This window comes from Silene latifolia, chromosome 5 (assembly GCF_048544455.1).
Source record: "Silene latifolia isolate original U9 population chromosome 5, ASM4854445v1, whole genome shotgun sequence".
Classification (NCBI taxonomy): domain Eukaryota; kingdom Viridiplantae; phylum Streptophyta; class Magnoliopsida; order Caryophyllales; family Caryophyllaceae; genus Silene; species Silene latifolia.
In genome coordinates, this window is record NC_133530.1 from 88,028,552 (window position 1) to 88,046,525 (window position 17,974).

Here is a 17,974-nt window from a genome sequence, read left to right on the forward strand (position 1 = left end):
TGATAAAACCAAATATCTAAAAATTAGCTGCAGATGAAGTAAATTTTAAAGTTACATCTGCGTCCTCACGACAACACCCACAAAATGTTCTTCGCCTTTCTTCTTCATCGTGTTTTGTACAGGAAACAGCTTTCACAAATCTACCCCCACCGCCCCATTTTTCGCCCAAATCATCCCATATGTACATCTAAGCACCTAAATAATCATGGATTCCTAGATGCATTGTTAAGTTAAAGAATGCCCCCATCATAAAACTATGCTACGTCGTTTCTTCAAGTTTCCTGCTTCTGGGTTCCCTTTTCTCATCATCGCCACAAATTCATCATAGTTGATCCGGCCATCCTACAAAAAATGTAAAGAGAACCATAACGACAGTTTATCCTGACGTAGTTTGAACCCGGTTACCCAGGTCATGAGTAGAAACTTAAAATAAAGGAACATTATTTACTTACGTTATCAGAATCGACTTCAGCAACAATTTCCTTGATGTCCCTTCCATCCTGCATGCCATACTCGCGTAGAGCTTGTTCTAGCTCTTCTACAGTAATGTAGCTGAAACAAGCAATAGGGTTGTTTGTAGTAAAACAGTCGTGCAAAACTCATTTCGTAACCTTTGAAATTCATCATACCCGCTGTTATCTTTATCAAAGTACTGGAAAGCAGTGTACAGATGCTCTTCCCTGTCCATTCTGTTCAAGTGCATTGTTGCTGTGATGAACTCCTCGTAGTCAATAAGTCCGTTACCATCTGCATCAGCCTGTTTGTCCAGGGAACCAAAGATCAGGTTTTTGTTGGTCAGTTTATTCGGGGTTGGTCAGTTTTGGCAGGTCAGTGATAAGTTTTTCACGAGTTTTAACAGAAAATACTTACGGCTTCCATCAACTGCTTAACCTCGTACTCAGATAGCTTTGTCCCTTGAGTTTGCATTCCTTGCTTCAGCTCTTCCAGAGTTATAGTCCCGCTGTTATCTCTGTCCATGCTCTTAAACATCTCCTTCAATCCCATGATTTCTTCCTCCGACAAACATCCCGCAATGACCTGAATTATTCCAAATGTTTCATGTAGTGAAAAACAAAGCAAGTTTGATTAAGGTAAATAATTTTGTTTTTCAGGTGATTTCGCAACTAACCCTTAGAGCAACTTTCTTGAACTTGTTCATTGCTCTAAACTGCTTCAATCTGCCCATCACAGCATTGTCAAGCGGAGTATCAGGAGCTTCTCCGTCTTCTTTAATCCACGGATGATCTGACAATGAGAACATGAAAACTTATTTGTTTTTCCTTTTCCAGGTATACAGAAGCCAATGCTAACAATTTCTAGGCTGACGGGTTCCAATTTTAGTTCATTTTTTTTTTTTGGCAGCCGTAAAAAGATGTAAATGATTCCTGAATACAGTTGCAGGTGATAGGTTATAGAACTTACTGAGAACTTGATAAGCTGTGAGCCGTTGTTTAGGGTCAGTGTTCAACATTTTCCTGACCAAGTCCTTGGCTTGAGGTGAAATTTGAGGCCATGGATCACTGGTGAAATCGATGTGACCTCTTAGGATCGCGTTGAATATACCATTTTCGGTTTCTGTGACAAAGTACATTTGCATTCAATATCCAAAGACTGTAATATTACCAGAGGAAATCAAATTGGGGAAGTTAAATCTTCGGAAAGGTACCTACCTGCCCAAAAGGGAGGAACTCCACATAAAAGAATGTATAACATCGCCCCGACACTCCATATATCCACTTCTGGCCCATACTTTCTCTTCAACACCTCCGGCGCTATGTAGTAGGCACTTCCAACTATATCCTTAAATGAATCGCCTGCATGTAGAAAATACGATACAGTTATAACTAGACCTGTACTCGGGGCGGGCTATGACCGGGCCGGGCTGGGATATGCTTGACTTGGTCCAGGGTCTGAGGCGGGCTGGCCTTACCAATTTTTAACTTTTTTTCCTTTTTTTCTAAAATGGCGGGCCAAGGGCAGGCCGGGCTGGAATTTTAGGACCCGGGCCAGGCCAAGTTGCATAAAATAACGGGCTAAGGCGGGCCGGGCCGGGTCAGCCCGTGCTGATGGCCAGCTCTAATTATAACAATGTTAATATGGTCAAGATTTATTCGCTTTGAAATTAATAGACGATGTTAGAATTGGGCCAGAAAGCTAACACGATGTAACCCGAAAATATAATGAACTAATAAAATGACTCGACCCAACCAACCCGGTTTTCAGATCTAGGAACACACAAACCTGACTTGAAGAAAACTGATAAACCGAAATCAGTGGCCTTGAGAGGAGAATTCTCATCCTTATTCAACAACAGGAAATTCTCGGGCTTAAGATCACGATGAATGACACCCATAGAATGGCAAGTATGCACAATCTGAACAATAGTCCTGAGCAAAGAAGCAGCTGCACGTTCCGTATAATGACCTTTGGCAATGATCCGATCAAACAGTTCTCCACCGGCACAAAGCTCCATAACCAAATGAACCGAATGCTTATCCTCAAACGCGCCCTTAAGCTCAACGATATTAGGCTGACCCGTTAAATGGTACATAATCTGGACTTCTCTTTTAACATCTTCTATATCCTCCTTATTTACCAGTTTCCTCTTGGCTATAGTCTTGCAGGCGAATTGGTCCCCGGATTGTTTATGGGTTACCAAATGGGTCACCCCGAATTGACCCCGGCCCAGCTCTTTTCCGAAGCTGTAAGTGGACTTGACATCTTCCATGGGCCGGCCTAACACCGGTCCAATCTGGCCTTGCTTGGTAGGCTTTGAGCTCGCCGGCTTAGAGGAACCGTCTGGGACATTGTTGTTGGATGCAGAACCACCATTATCCGGCTCTTGATCGTCTTCCGTGGGACTGGTGTTGCCTCCGGGGCAACAATTTCCCATGGGGAATTGAACTCGGGACGCTTCGGAAATGGGGTGGGGTTGTGATTTGTGAAGTTGTTTCCCTACCCTTTTTTTTTTCTTTGAAATTTATTTTTATTTGTTCGGAGTTGCGGAAATGAAAGATTAGAGGAGGAATTACAGGTTGGATTGAAGGTGAAAATGCAGGGTTGATTCTGAGGAAATTTAGGAGAAAATGATCAGAATTTGGGAAAAGGTATTATCCATAAATAATGTGTACCTTGGAGGATTTCGCGGGAATATTAACAGTATTTTGCCAATTTGTTTTTCTGTTATTTAACGGCTAGGATGACTGTATAAGATAGGATCAAAATGAATAGTGATAAATGTATACGAGGAAAAACAAACATCAAAACCGCAAATTCTCATTGCCACGATTGTAAGTTACGATGAGATAAATATGACCATTTTACGAAGAAAAAAAAAATAGTCATTTTATGAAAAAAGTATCACTAAAATGATCATTTTCTAATAAAAAAATGGTGGTATACTAGTGTTTAGCGTCACTTTTTATCATAAAATAGTCACTTTTTATCCATCATAACCTGCGACCGTCACAAGAGAGACCAATTGTATATTACTCCGTAATAATAATAACTCCCCAAAATGTGCCCTTTTTTTTTATCACACCCTCCATGTTAAATACCTTCTTGTTATAATTTCTTAACCTTTATCTCCTTTATCTTTCTCAAAAGTCAAACCATTGTGTTAAAGTAATAAACGTACTCCCTCGAATTTACATTGTTCCTCCATTTTTTTAAAACAAAAAGTCTTGGTCTCCTAAGCAAAACATTTTTTGTTTAATAGTACTTCGTATATATTTCTATGAAAAAAAAATTATAACAAATATAATCATGTAGATATCATATTAAGTTAAAAAACGCCCCAGGGGCATTCGTTTAGCTAACATTAATTTACATATGTACCCCTATGATACCAAATCTTTACCGTCATTCAAGCAATCTTGTTCCTTCTTTTTCTCAACTTCCCCTGTGAATCTCTCTCTTTCTTTACCAAATTCCCAGTGACCTAATTTTCTCCCATAAATATTAAATACTACTCCACTATAATTCTAGGTCCATTAAAATGAAATTTATATCACGATGACCAGCCATTCATGGACTTTATCCCTTGTTCAGTGTTCTTCGGGTACCGCGTGACAACGGTGATCAACCTTAACTCATTACCTCCGACGTCGGCATTCCCAAATACCACCAAAACCCTCTTTTAACCTCATTCCCAAAAAGGGTTCACCATTCCCCTCATAAGGTGTCTATTGTTCGGAATCCGGCGGCTTCGCCACCGATGGACTCATCCGGAAAAGGGTTTAGGGTTCATTTTTTTTTTCGGATGAATTTTCGAGCATGAGAGAAAAAACGATTTGATTTAATGGCTGATTTGGGAGGTCAGGGACGGGTGAGGGTGCGGTGGTGGTCTTGGTGGTGTAACTGGTGAGTGGTAGTTTACTATTGTAATGGTTGTAATGGTGATATGGTGGTTGGAGATAGTGGCGTAGTGTATAAGGAGTTTTTAGTTGAGAAATTTGTGGGAGACAAATAAAAGAACCAGTCTTTTTTTATTTCCTCGTCTAATATATTAGTGTCTGAATATTGTGCTTAACAAGTGCCCCCGGGGCACTCGTTATCAATATCGTATCATAAATTATTACGGAGAATGCTTTATAGTTTATTCATGGTTAAAGTTTCAAAATATGACCACCAATAATATAAATTGGAGAAATAAAAAGATGTACAGTAGCATATTTTACCTCCTTGAATGATTTTCATGCTAACAAAATATTCTTTTGCGTTCCATTTAATTATATACGTTTTTCATAAACGTTTTACGAAAAATGTGAGGAGATTCTGAAAAACGTCTACACTCAAATGGAACGGCGAGAACGAACAAGGAGAGTACCTTGAGGTAATACGCGAGTTGGTTTCTTTCATCGGATATTCAGATCTCAAACGAATAACCCTGGCTCATCATCATGAAAAACTCAAATAAATAGAGGAATTGAAGTGAATATTAACAACTGAAAATACCAATAAACTCTCCTTGGATAAAAAAATTCAGTCTGTTGGAAAAAAATACTGAAAGGTAAATTACATTTCTGACTATGTTGTTAAGAACTTGCGTTTACTGCAAACATTATGCTTCAGATGCATAACTGTCCGAGCTAAATCATGTTTGCCTTCTCTATTCAACCCATAGTAAACGGTTCGAAAATTAATAGTACTTGGTACAATACCATCTTTCAACATTTCTGATAAACATTCCATGGCTACTTCAGATTGTCCAGCCTCACAAAAGCTTCCAATTACTACAGAGTAAGCCTTAAAATCCGGAAATGGCCCTTTAAACCTCATTTTCAGAAACAGTTTTCGAGCATCCTCAAAATTCCCTGTGCGTATATACCCGTCAATCAATGCAGTGTATGTCACAACAGTAGGTTGGCATCCCTCTTCACCCATTGTCTTGAAAATCTCTAATGCTCTATCTATGTCTTTCGCCTTACAAAAATGTGATATTAAAGATGTATAGATATGGACAGTTGGGTGAATACCTGCTTCTTTCAAGGAATTTATTTTGGACAGTGCCTCGTCTAATCGTCCCTTCTTTAGAAGACCGTGAACTAGGCTCGCAGAGACATAATGATCGAGAGTGGGTCGATGAACTTCTTGAATGTCACTTACTAGGGCTAGGGCATCTTCCAATTGCCCCGTTCGACAAAGAGACCTAATGAGCAAGGAGTAGCTTAGAGGTGTACTAAACCCAACTTTTTGGAGATGTTTTAAGCACTTCTTTGCTTCTTCCAACTTACCTGCTTGACAAAAACAATCAAAACAAACTTCGACCACTTCTTTGTCAGGAACGAATCCTGCATTAATCATCTCCGAAAATAGTTGAACTGCTTCCTCCACTTTCCTTCCTTTTCTCCCACACAAGGACAACATCAAGTACTTGTATGTACTTGTTGTTGGCTTGCACCCACTCGCTTTCATTTCACTGAAAGTTCTTGTGGCAATATCGGTCAGGCCTATTCGACCATAAAGCATGATCATGATTGTCCAAGTATCAGGAGTCACTAAGCAACCATTTCTTCGCATTTCATTGAAGATATTTCTCATGTGTATGAAATCTTTACCTTTACCAGCTATTTTTATAGCCGAGTTGTAGGTTTCAGTAGTGTGTCTATAACCAGGTTGATTTCTAACCCAAGCGAAAAAATGCAGAACAGCTGAGCCATGCTGGCTACATTTGTGCAAGATCTCAGAAACAAGAACGGGTGTATAACAAATTGATAATTTCTCCAAAGCTTCTTCCATGGCCGGCCAATCATTAGCCGATGACAAAATGGCACATACTTTACGAAGATGTTCATCACTGTAAGTTAGTGGCAGTGGCTCTAGCAACAAAAGGTCAGCATTTGAGTCAACGGAGTCTGACCCTCCATTTTGCATCTTCCCTGGTGAACTTGTGTCTTGAGATGCGCGAATGTCCCTGCAATTTCTTCCTCGCCTTAGTAAATCCTTGATGTGTTCGGAGTTTGCTATTTTCTTGTTTCTAACCAAATAAGATCTCACACAATCATATATCTCCTTTCCAATGTTAATCTTAGAATCCAGCATATAAGTCAACAGTTTAGTAATTTCATTAGCTCTAGATGAGCTCCTGCAGAGCTCCTTTATGAAAATTAAGAAACATTTTTGAGTCGGTTTGATCCCTTCTTTCTCCATGCTTTGAAATACTTTCCAAGCGGCTTCAATATGGTCATGTCGAACATGGCCTGCAATCATAGCCGTGTATGCCACTGTATCAAGCTCGACACCTGTTTCCAACAACTCACTATATAGAGCACAACCCTTCTCGTAATCATTCGAGTTAAAATGGTGTTGCATCAACTCTGTGTAAGTTGAAGTCAATGGTGTAAATCCAGTTTCCTTCATGTCATGAAACAAATCCAAAGCCTTGGAAGCATCGTTTTTCCTCAAATATCCATTAATTAAAGCCCCATAAACCCCCTCACTAACAACATTTCTTTTCTTCATAATATCAACCATCTCTAAAGCGTCTTCTACCCTATTAGCCCTACAAAGTCCCTTCACTAAGGTTTCGAAAAATAGAGGGCTTAGAGTCACGTTTTTATGGTTAAGGTCGCGAATCAACTCCAAAGCTTCTTTAATACGCCCGCTAATGCATAAACTCTTTAGCGCAGAACAATAAGCATCATTTTCAGGGATATGAGACACGCTGATCATGTCATCTACGACTAAATAAACCCCGTCAACATCCCCACAATCTGCGAGACATTTAAGCAACTGTGGGTAAAGCCAACTGTGAAGCTCAAATCCCTTTTGCACCATCTCCTTATAGAACTCCAACGCGATTTCACCTTTCCTAAATTGGCAAAGTATTTGTATCAGTATTCTATAAGCCTCAACATCAAGTTCAATACCCGATTTTCTCATTTTCTCAAACAACGACAAGGCCTTCCCTACCATCTTCGCCTTGCCATAATGCACGAGTATTATAGTCCAAGTCTTAATGTCTTTCTCACAGTTATACTCCTCCATTTCTTCCACCAACCTCTCAACCAACTCAAAGTCCTTCCGATCACCGGCCATATACAACATGGTGTTATAGTTTTCGGTGCTAAGACAACGCTCATTCTTCAACTTCACCCAATCAAAAAACCTTTTAGCCAAATGTGGCACTTTAAAACACCTCTTCAACACCTTGCCAACAATGTCGGAACTCAATTCGTAACCCGACTCATCCAACCGTTCCTCCATCGAAACCTCACCATGATCACCCCTTACAATCTCCGTTATCCTACGTACAATACCACTAACATAATTTCCACCCAAATTCCTCACTTGGGTAACTCCCTTGAGCAACAATTCTCCCCTTTCACCCTCAGTTTTCTCTTTGGCATTTCCTCGAACACCTGGTGTGCAATGTCCACCCCCGCCAAAATCACCACCATTTGCACCCGAAACAGAAACCCGAGGTAAATTCTTATCAAAATCAAGATTTACAGTGCCTATAATCTCAGTGATGTCGCTAAAAAGAGAATCATTAGCATCCCTTTTAAGAAATTTGGGTTTATCAGGCACAGTTTTCTGGGTTTTAGCAGATTTTGAGTGATTCTTATTATATTTTGATTTTGTTGAGAAAGTGAAGATCTCAAAACCCTGATTTTTCAAGTATTTGATTGAATTAATTGGTCGAGGTTTTGTTACAAATCTCATCATTGGCGGCTTTGTTTGATTGTTCGTCACTCACTTGAGTGACATGTTAGTTGTTGAAGCTCCCATTCTCTACTAAAGGGAAGCGGGAGAGCCGTTGGGTCATTTCGGATACGGGTCACTTTAATTGGTTAAATCGAGTTTGTTGAGGGTATGCTTGAGCAAAAATATATGACACGGTTTCTAATACTGTATACGATTTTCTGAAAATTGTATCGGGTCAGTTCGGGCAAAAACGAAATCAGGTATACGGTTCCCGACACGTTTTTGAAAAGAACTAAAAAAAACTCACATAAACTAAATAATTTAAACATAATCACATTAATTTGTCCACATTATTTTTTCCTTATACATTTGTATAATGAATATTGAAAATTTTGATTATTTATTTTTTTCCTGATAGATTTGTATAATGAATATTGAAAATTTTGATTGTTTAAATATGTAACCTATTATTAAATTTAAGTTTGTGATGTATCTGTTTTATCGAGAATGCAAGCAATTGAACCGTGTAACATCGTAAATCCGTATCCGGGTATATACGGAAACAGGATATACGAAAAAACCTGATCGATTCCAAATATACGAATTTGTGATTTTAAACCTTATACACGATACAGTTTTTAAAATTGTATCAAGTATATGGTTTTGTTCAGCTCTTGTTGAGACTTGAGAGGTAATTGTTGACTAAATCGTTAACATGTAGTTTGTTGAGTATAGATAAGGCCTCTGCCGCTGGGATTGAATTAGTACCCTTTTAGGCGAGTATCGTGAGAATTGTTTGGTTTATCCTGAGTATCATGAGGTATATTTTGAAAACGAGCGAATAAATTGCAAATGTCAAGCTCTAGTTCTCGTGCTGGGCAAGTAATGTGAGAAGTGTCGTTAGTCTTAAATGTCATGACGTAAATTTTGAAAAGGCAATAGGAAATTGCAAATGTTAAGCTCCAGTTCTTATCCAGGGCAACGTCCGTCAACGATCAAGTGTATTTATAATCTACTTTAGGCATATTTGGAATATAGCCTGTATATACATGAAGGTCCTCGTAGCTTATATCTTAGACATATTTGAAATTATTTCATACAAGTTGGAAATGTACTTTGTATTTAATTCTCATATTTATCTGAAATGTATCTCAAATACATCATATAGATTTGAAATGTACCGAAACTAATTCTCAAGGTTCTCACCTAGGATGTTTCTTATCATCTTAAACTATGAATTGATTTGACAATTATTTATTTTTATAAGCGAAATAATAACATTAAAATTTCATCTGTTTAGAAGGTTTATTTACGCTTGCTTTCTGTAGACAATTGGACCCAAACATAAATCAATTGGAGTTGCTTTTGAAAAAGCAACAAAGTTTTAGGAAAAAATTTAATCCGGATGTTTGTTAAACTATGAATTGATTTGAGAAGTGTTTATTTTTACAAACGAAATAATGACACTAAAATTTCATCTGTAACATATTGGAGTTGCTTTTGAAAAAGCTTGGATTACAAGTTTTAGGAAAAAAAGTTGATCCATACAGGGGACCGGGTTTTGAACCCGACGTGAATCGAACACGCAACCTTCTGATCTGGAGTCAGACGCGCTACCATTGCGCCACGGATCCGCAGGTGATGGTTTTCAGATCAATTCTTATTTCAACATAGAATGTTGGGCTGTTCGAAATTAAGTATTTTGTTGCTTTGTTTGCCCTCTTTAACGGCCCATTTTGGCTGAGTATGTATACATGTACGTACGGCCTCATTAAACTTTAGTAGGTGTAGTGTATACCTCAGAATTAAGATCATTGATTAATTTGTTTCTAAATTTTGAAAATTTCATGTAACTCATTACAAGTACTTAATGTGATGTAAATGACGGGTATTAATGCATTTATAAGGATTTAGATGAAATGATTTATTACATATATTTACTCATGTTAAAGATAATGATCTGCATTCCCGTCTATTAATTGACACGTTGAGTAGATTGTACATAAATTATATATCTATGTTTTGTCACAAATTCTTGTTTACAATCGTTGTAAGTGAAAATAAATTACAACGAGAATATGGATGGTGCACATCACCCATTCGTCGTAAACTAGGCCCTGTTTTTTTCGGCTTAATTTCAGCTCACTTCCGTTCAGTTCAGTTTTATTTTATTTTAGCTCTATTCGTCTCAGCAAATTTCAGTTTAGTTCGGCTCCATTAAGCTCACTTAGCTCAATTCAATTCAGCTCAACTCCATTAAATCCAAAAAAACATGGTCTTACAATGATTATAATTTATAAGTAACTCCCATTAATATTTTCTTACTTAAACCATGTTTCTACAATCAATATGAGTAACATGATTTTCAAATCGAGAATAGAACAATGAAAGAGAAAAAGGAAATAATGACACTATGAAGGAACTTCACTTTCACCTAAATAAAAAAAAAAAACATTTTTTTCTTAATAATCATCCATTTTCAAATGTGAAATCATTATAATTCAATAATCTAACACAAAAGCCAAAACTTAAGCAAAGAGGGAAGGTTCCTTGTGCATACTAGCTTCCAACTCCGCCTTTCTTCATTTAGAGTGGAAAAATGTATTATAGAGCTCTACTTTACTCACTACTCATCACCAATTTGAAAATGTGAGATAAATCCAATATGAAATTGGCGGATTAAGGTTAATATATCATTATTTATTTAATCAATTGATTTTACTTAAATTGAGTATTTAATAACCTGCTTAAGGACGAGATAAAGAACAAAAAAGAACTTAACCAGTTTAAATAACTGGCTCATAATAAAAATAAGTCAGTAATTCGTTTAAATAGTTTCATAAAACGAAAACAACCTTAATCTCACTGAAACGGTCTCATACGTGGTTCATTTAATACTAGAGACGGATAAGTAGATACCGATCACTTTCTTATAAGGTAAAACCGTCTTAAATAAGACTAATCGCGACGTGACTCATCAACCGAGTAGATAAAACCCGAGGATAAATAAAACTAGGGTTTTTCTAACCTATGCCCACTAGGCATAGGATAAGAAACCCAAAAAGGAAAGAATTAAATGCTATTTTTATGGAAAATTGTAAATTCTATCACTTTTTACTTTTTTTTTTTACAAGAATGCATTTATTTCTTTACTTTTTGGTGCCTAGTGGGCATATTAGAAAAACCGATAAAACTATAAGAGTACCTAAAAACGATCCTCTGTAATCCATATATAACAACTCCCTCAAAAGCGCGTGATAACACCTTTCACCTCCCCTCTTATTTATACCGCCACTTCTCAAGAGTAAGTGACACACAAAACACAACTCCAAAAAAAAATTAAAAAAAAATAATTAATCCTCAAACTTTCTCTCTCCGCCGTGAAAACCACCGCAATGTCGCGCCACCGCCGTCAAGCTTCAAGAGTAATTCCGCCGGACCTGACGTCATTCGACATTCCGCCTCCGTCGGATTCATTTCCCGTTGATCAGATCGCCGACAAATCTCCGGCGAATGTCGCCGGAAACAGTGCTTCCATCGCCGTACACGGTGATACTACTAATGCTACTCCACCGCCGCAGTCGTCAAGTGTTGTTACTCAGAAGCCTCCTTCTGGAAAATCTCCGTCTTAATTAAAATTATAATGATGAATTAATTAGTGGAAATGTGGTAGTGAAGTTTGATTTTGAATGTTTATTTAATGTTAATGTCCGCCTTTTTTTAAGCAATGTTATAGACAATCTCTTTCGGGTCTTTTCAAGTCTTTTCTTCAAATAGACCCGTGGATATGAGATATTTTATTTGTCGGAGAATGAGAAGGTTGGAAAGAAAACCCGAAATAGAAAGTCCATGGTAATATTTTTTTTTTTAATTTGTTTCGTTGTAAGAAAGACTCGAACTTGTATCTTGTACTAGTATAAAGATTTGAGTTTGTAGCAAATGATGTTAAATTACATGTCATAGTCTTTATAATGTGTTTGAGTACGAGTAATAATTTGTGGAAAAAAAATGGTACTCGATGATCGACACTCATTAGTATATATGGTTGTTTTTCGCCGTTATTAATCTTGTTTTGTTCGTTTTCCTTACCAATTAAACGCATCTCGTCATCAACATATAAGGAAGAATTCGTGAATATCATTACTCGAGTCTGTATATAAACACTCGTAAAACTTAAGTTTAATAAGTTTCTTTTAAATTAGGGGACAATGAATTTGTTTTTAAAATTATTCTTTCGACTAAACTGTATACGTTTTTTAAACACATGTAAGGATATTTCTTAAAAATTAACTCAATTAATTAAAATTGAGATGAGTGAAGATGAATATGAATATGAAAAAATTTGAAGACTGTAAATGGTCCAACAAGTGCTGAAAAGAAATCTGTTGGTTATCACTAACTTACTCAGTAGATGAACTTTTGTTGTCTAGCCTGCAAAAATCATGATGATGATATGATTTGGTCGTACTTTCAATTTTGACTTGAGATACTTTAGAACAACATTGTTTTTCGTGCCTTTGATTCCGTTGCTTTCAATGTAGCACTAAAAATTGCGAGTTAAATAAACAAATAAATAAATGCGGTGCTCTTGAGTTTTAAAACTTTATCCAAAATACCTAATTTTTTAATCCGAAAATTTTTAAAAGGTCATAACTCATGTTTACGGGTTTAGAAAATAATAATTTTTTTTTTTTTCAAATTAATTACCTGAGAACTACGATTTGAAAAAAAATTCGTATTTGGATCTCCTGGCTACGAATTTTTGTATGTCAAAGTTTTCTTGACCGAACAAACTTTGAGTGACCATATCTCTTGGTCAAGAATTCCAAACTCGACAATTTTTTTTCAAGTTGTAATTCTCGGAAAGATGATCAATTTAACAAAAAATTGTCACTTTCTGAGTTCGTAAACACAAGTTATGGCTTCTTAAAGTTTTCCGGATAAAAAAATTGGGAATTTCGGGCAAAATATCAAACTTCAAGGCACCTGTCACCACGTGCATTTTCCGTTAAAAAAAATTGTACTCTTTTCACCGACGTCTTTTTATTATCTATTACAGCATCCGACCGGTCATTTATTTATCTATTGCATTTCAAAACGTCTTATTTATTTGTTTACTTTTTTATATTTGAATTTTTTTATGTGTGATTTAATTATAAATTATCATCATTATCAACTTATCATTCACTAGCACCCATCACAAATGTTTCCTCCCCTCCCCCTTTCCTTGGTCTTTGTGCAACAATTAAAAGCAAAAAAAAAGATCGAAAATGAGGAAGTACATTTTATGATGTCAAATTCACTTATTTACATTTTTATACTTTGAAGATTTCCTATGAGTAATTTGACCATCTAATTTCACTATTACCCACTTGACATTCATATCATGAACTATAACCATGAATGGTTTCACTCCTTTCTTTTTTATCTTTGTGCTATAAGTAAAGGTAATCAAATAAGCTGGACAGATCAGATGGATATATTTCTTGGGGTTTAACTTATGTTTTTTTTTTTTTGAGGAGAAAGCCCGTAGGCTTTACTATATTAACGATAAATCAAACGAAACAGCATTGTTCGCGATCGGTGGTAGAACATCCGACCACATAACTCTTCCCACGACTCTAGGACTAACATGGGCTAAAGCATGAGCTACACTATTGTTTGCTCGACTCGTATAAGACCAAATAACGGACTCAAAACAATTGCAAACATGTAAAATATCCTCTAAAACTAAGAACAACACACTCCTTCCTTTCGACTTCCGTCTCAACGCTTCAATAACTTGTAAACAGTCACTTTCCACTATGATCCGCGAATGCCCTTTCTTGCGCTTCTTGCACCCCTTCAAGGACCGCCATCGTCTCCGCCATCTGCACCTCCCATACATGTTCCTGCACACAATAAAAACCCCACAAAACACGGCCACATCTGTCCCTACACACCACCCCCAAGCTCACTCCCTCTCCCTCCTTAACACCGGCATCGACATTGACCTTTACAAACCCCTCATGTGGCGCCTTCCATCCCGTGCTGCTTTCCTTGACCACCCCGTGTTCACCTCCACCCCGCCCTTTCCCATTAGCCACACCACCTCCATCAATCTCGTCCAAGACATCCAACGCCCTCTTGATGACACCATGCGGGTCCGTCTCACGCAAATCAAAGACAACCTTATTTCTATGCTCCCACAACGCCCAACACCCCACCATAAATCTAGCTTGCTCCCGCAACCCATACTCTCTCCACCTCGCTTCCACCCAATCCCTAATTCCCCCTCCTTCGTCCTCCTCCATGTCAAGACCAAGACCCTCCCACACCCTTTTAGCTATACAACAATCTCTAAACAAATGGGTACTTGTTTCATAAGAAAAGGAACATAAAGAACAGAGAGAGACCTCACCTCGAACTCGAGAAGCGATATTCGCTCTAGTCGCCAAAGCTTCGCTGCACAGCTGCCAGAAGAAAAGCTTCACTCGGGGCCACACCGGGACATTCCACAGCCTATTCCATCACCATTTCTCACGTTCCCAATCCGACGCTCCTCCCCATTCTAGCATGTCCTTCTCCCCTGCCAACGCCCTATATGCCGACTTGACCGAATATACACCATCCTTCTCCCTACTCCAATACCAATCATCCCTGGGCCTATTCGCGCTAAGCCGGACCCCACGAATCCTCTCCCTTTCGAAAGGCAAGAACAGAGCAGTAAGCATGTCCTCCCTCCACCCATGGCCATCCAACAAATCTGCTACCACTAAGTGTTCACGCCCAGGACTACAAGGGGAAAGTACCCGCCCAGATGGAGTCCCCGGTATCCAAGCCTCCGTCCATATCTGTGTCGTGAGCCCATCCCCAATTCTCCTCCGTAACCCACTCTCCACAGCAGCTCGGGCCTCGATAAAACCCCTCCAAGTATAACTCGGGTTGTACCCCAGACAAGCAGATGAGAACCCACCATTAGGATAGTAGCGAGCACGCATAATCCTAGCCCACAACCCTTCAGTCTCAGTAGTCAAACGCAAGACTTGCTTCCCTAGTAACGCCAGATTGAACAAGTGGAAATCACGAAAACCCAAACCCCCCATGCCCTTTGGTAAACACAAGCGCCTCCAAGCAACCCAACTAATGCCCCTCTTACCTTCCTCATGCCCCCACCAGAAGCGAGAAATCAAAGATCGAAGCTCATCGCAGAAATTGACGAGAATTTTAAAGATACTCATCACATAGGTAGGGAGTGAATTGGCCACTGCCTTTATAAGAACCTCCTTACCAGCCCTAGACAACATTTTCCCTCGCCAACCGCTTAGCCTCTTACTAAGTTTATCTCGCAATATATCCGTAAGGCACTTTTTTGATCTCCCGATCACCGTGGGAAGACCCAAATAGCGGTTATGTTCCGCCACCTCGGTAACACACAACCGGGTTGCAAGATTACTCCTCTGTTGAAGCGGCACTCCTTTGCAGAAAGACACTGTTGTTTTATCAAGACTAACCAGCTGACCTGATGCTGATTCATAACTGCGTAAGATAAAGTTAATAGTATCGGCTTCCTCCAAATTCGCTCTAGCAAAGAAGATACTATCGTCAGCGAACAAGAGATGCGAAATTGAGGGCGCACCCTGAGCAATGCGGATACCATGTAGACTCCCATTCTCCACCGCTCTCCTCATAAGGCCTGACAGAACTTCCGCACATAGGATAAAAAGGTATGGTGAGAGGGGGTCACCTTGCCTTAGTCCTCTAGAAGGTCGAAAGCTGCGAGAAGGGCTGCCATTGATTAGTACCGCGAACGACACCGTCGTCACACAATCCATGACCCGAGCAACCCAATTCATGTCGAAGCCCAGCTTGGTTAAAACCTTTTCCAAAAAACTCCATTCAATCCTATCGTACGCCTTAGCCATATCCAATTTCATCGCCATAAACCCCTCCCTGTGTTTCGAACTTTTCATAAAGTGGAAAAGTTCAAAAGCAATAAGCACATTATCCGAAATAAATCTCCCTGAGGTAAACGCACTCTGATTTTCCGAGACAATATCACCAAGAAAAGGCTTCAGACGATAAGCCAGCACTTTAGAGACCAATTTATATATCACATTACAAAGGCTTATTGGTCGAAAATCACTCACTTTATCCGGGGCTTTCTTCTTAGGAATTAGTACAATATTGGTTGTGTTGAACTCCGTTGGCCTTTTGTTCCCACGCAGAATATCAAGAACAGTGCTTACAACCACCGAACCCACCGAACCCCAATATGTTTGATAGAATAGACCATTCATCCCGTCCGGTCCAGGAGCTTTTAACGGGTGCATCTAGTTCAGGGCCTCAATAACTTCCTCCTCACTATAATCCATAGCCAAAACGTTATTCATGTCGGCTGAAACCCGCTGCTCTAATACCTCCAACACTTCGAAATTCCGCGGGTTAGAGGACTCAAAAAGCGACTGAAAATACGCCATAGCCACCCCCGCAATTTCCTCCTCCCCCGTATGAATCTGCCCATTATCATCCACAAGCTTGTGTATAGTATTTTTCCTTTTTCGTTCTCCAGCGCGAGTATGAAAAAATTTCGTGTTACGGTCCCCGTCCTTGAGCCAAAGGGCACGAAATCTCTGACGCCAATATTGTTCTTCTTTTCTTCGCAACTCAGCCAATTCCGCAACCAGTTTCCTTCTTCGTCTAACATTGTCTTCCGTCCTCACATCCTCATTTACTCTAGCTAATTGCTTACATTTCCGCCCTATATCCCTCCCGATGTCAGAAATCCTCATCCCCTTCCACTTCCCCAACTCCCGCGCACATTCAGCCAAAACCCGTGCTGCATCCTGTCCTCCTCTTTCAACCCCACGGTCCACGGCCTCCCTACACCCTTCTTCGCCCACCCACGCCTGCTCGAATCTGAACTTACGTGAAAGAGACCCCTGCACCTCCCTCCTATTCAAATAAAGCTTGATCGGCGCATGGTCTGACCACTCTCTATCTAAATAAACAAGTCTTGCATAAGGGAACATATCAATCCATTGCGTCGAACACATAGCCATGTCAAGCATACTTTGTCTGTTAGCCTCTCCCGCCTGACCATTGTCCCATGAAAAATTATACCCCTCCCACGATACATCACGAAGTCCACAATCATCAATAGCATTCCGAAAATTATTCATTTGCCACTGTTGTCTATGCCCTCCTTTCATTTCGGTGGAAAAAAGAACCTCATTAAAGTCCCCAATGCATACCCACGGCAACAAAGACTGCGCCCCTAGTAAGCGCAACAACTCCCAAGATAGATGACGGTCGGCCACATTTGGCCAGCCGTAGAACCCCGTGAGCCTCCATTCCCCCCCTTCATTTCGAACAACACAATCCATGTGGTGAAGAGACGATGACCTGAAGGTGCAGTCAACATCTTTCTTCCACAACAACGCTAAACCACCTGCTCTTCCTGCACTATCCACTTCCAGCCCGTAGTAACCATCCAACCTCTCCCTCACCCTCCTCATCTCACGACCACTAAGCTTTGTCTCACACAAGAACATAATGGTCGGGGCCTCCCTCCGTACCAACGCACGGAGCGCAAGAACCGTGTCGGGGTTGCCCAAGCCCCGACAGTTGATGCTTAAGATATTCATTGGGCTCGGCGGGGTTGACCTCCGTCAACCTCCGCCTCAGGTATTAAGACGCCCCCGTCTAACGTAACTTTCAACCTCTTTTGCCCCTCAACTGAACCAACAACCTCCCTTCCACGTTTCTCTCCTACCCCCTGCCCTACACACTCCCCTACACTATTGGCCACTCCCCCATCTGTCCGTAAAAGTCTCCTCCAACTCCC

At 39.6% G+C, this 17,974-nt stretch overlaps 3 protein-coding genes and 1 non-coding gene across 4 annotated transcripts; all 4 read right to left on the reverse strand.

Moving 5' to 3' along the window:
* Nucleotides 1-21: 21 nt before the first annotated feature.
* Nucleotides 22-8,211, reverse strand: LOC141657790 (calcium-dependent protein kinase 17-like). The gene is made up of 10 exons (XM_074465129.1): nt 5,006-8,211; nt 4,829-4,946; nt 2,242-3,066; nt 1,671-1,814; nt 1,423-1,575; nt 1,130-1,245; nt 871-1,038; nt 630-757; nt 453-552; nt 22-342 (listed from the first exon to the last, which is right to left on the reverse strand). The coding sequence occupies exons 3-10, from the start codon at nt 2,891-2,893 to the stop codon at nt 247-249; spliced, it is 1,557 nt and encodes a 518-aa protein (XP_074321230.1). The 5' UTR covers nt 2,894-3,066; nt 4,829-4,946; nt 5,006-8,211; the 3' UTR covers nt 22-246.
* LOC141657787 (putative pentatricopeptide repeat-containing protein At5g06400, mitochondrial) lies at nt 5,029-8,169 on the reverse strand. Its single transcript, XM_074465126.1, has one exon. It carries the CDS (start codon nt 8,167-8,169, stop codon nt 5,029-5,031), a length of 3,141 nt encoding a protein of 1,046 aa, XP_074321227.1.
* Nucleotides 8,212-9,710: 1,499 nt separating the features above from the next.
* Nucleotides 9,711-9,782, reverse strand: TRNAW-CCA (transfer RNA tryptophan (anticodon CCA)). The gene has a single exon. It is a non-coding gene; the product is annotated as a tRNA-Trp (tRNA).
* Nucleotides 9,783-16,460: 6,678 nt separating this feature from the next.
* LOC141655723 (uncharacterized) lies at nt 16,461-17,681 on the reverse strand. Its single transcript, XM_074462788.1, has one exon. The coding sequence runs from the start codon at nt 17,679-17,681 to the stop codon at nt 16,461-16,463; it is 1,221 nt and encodes a 406-aa protein (XP_074318889.1).
* Nucleotides 17,682-17,974: the final 293 nt, after the last annotated feature.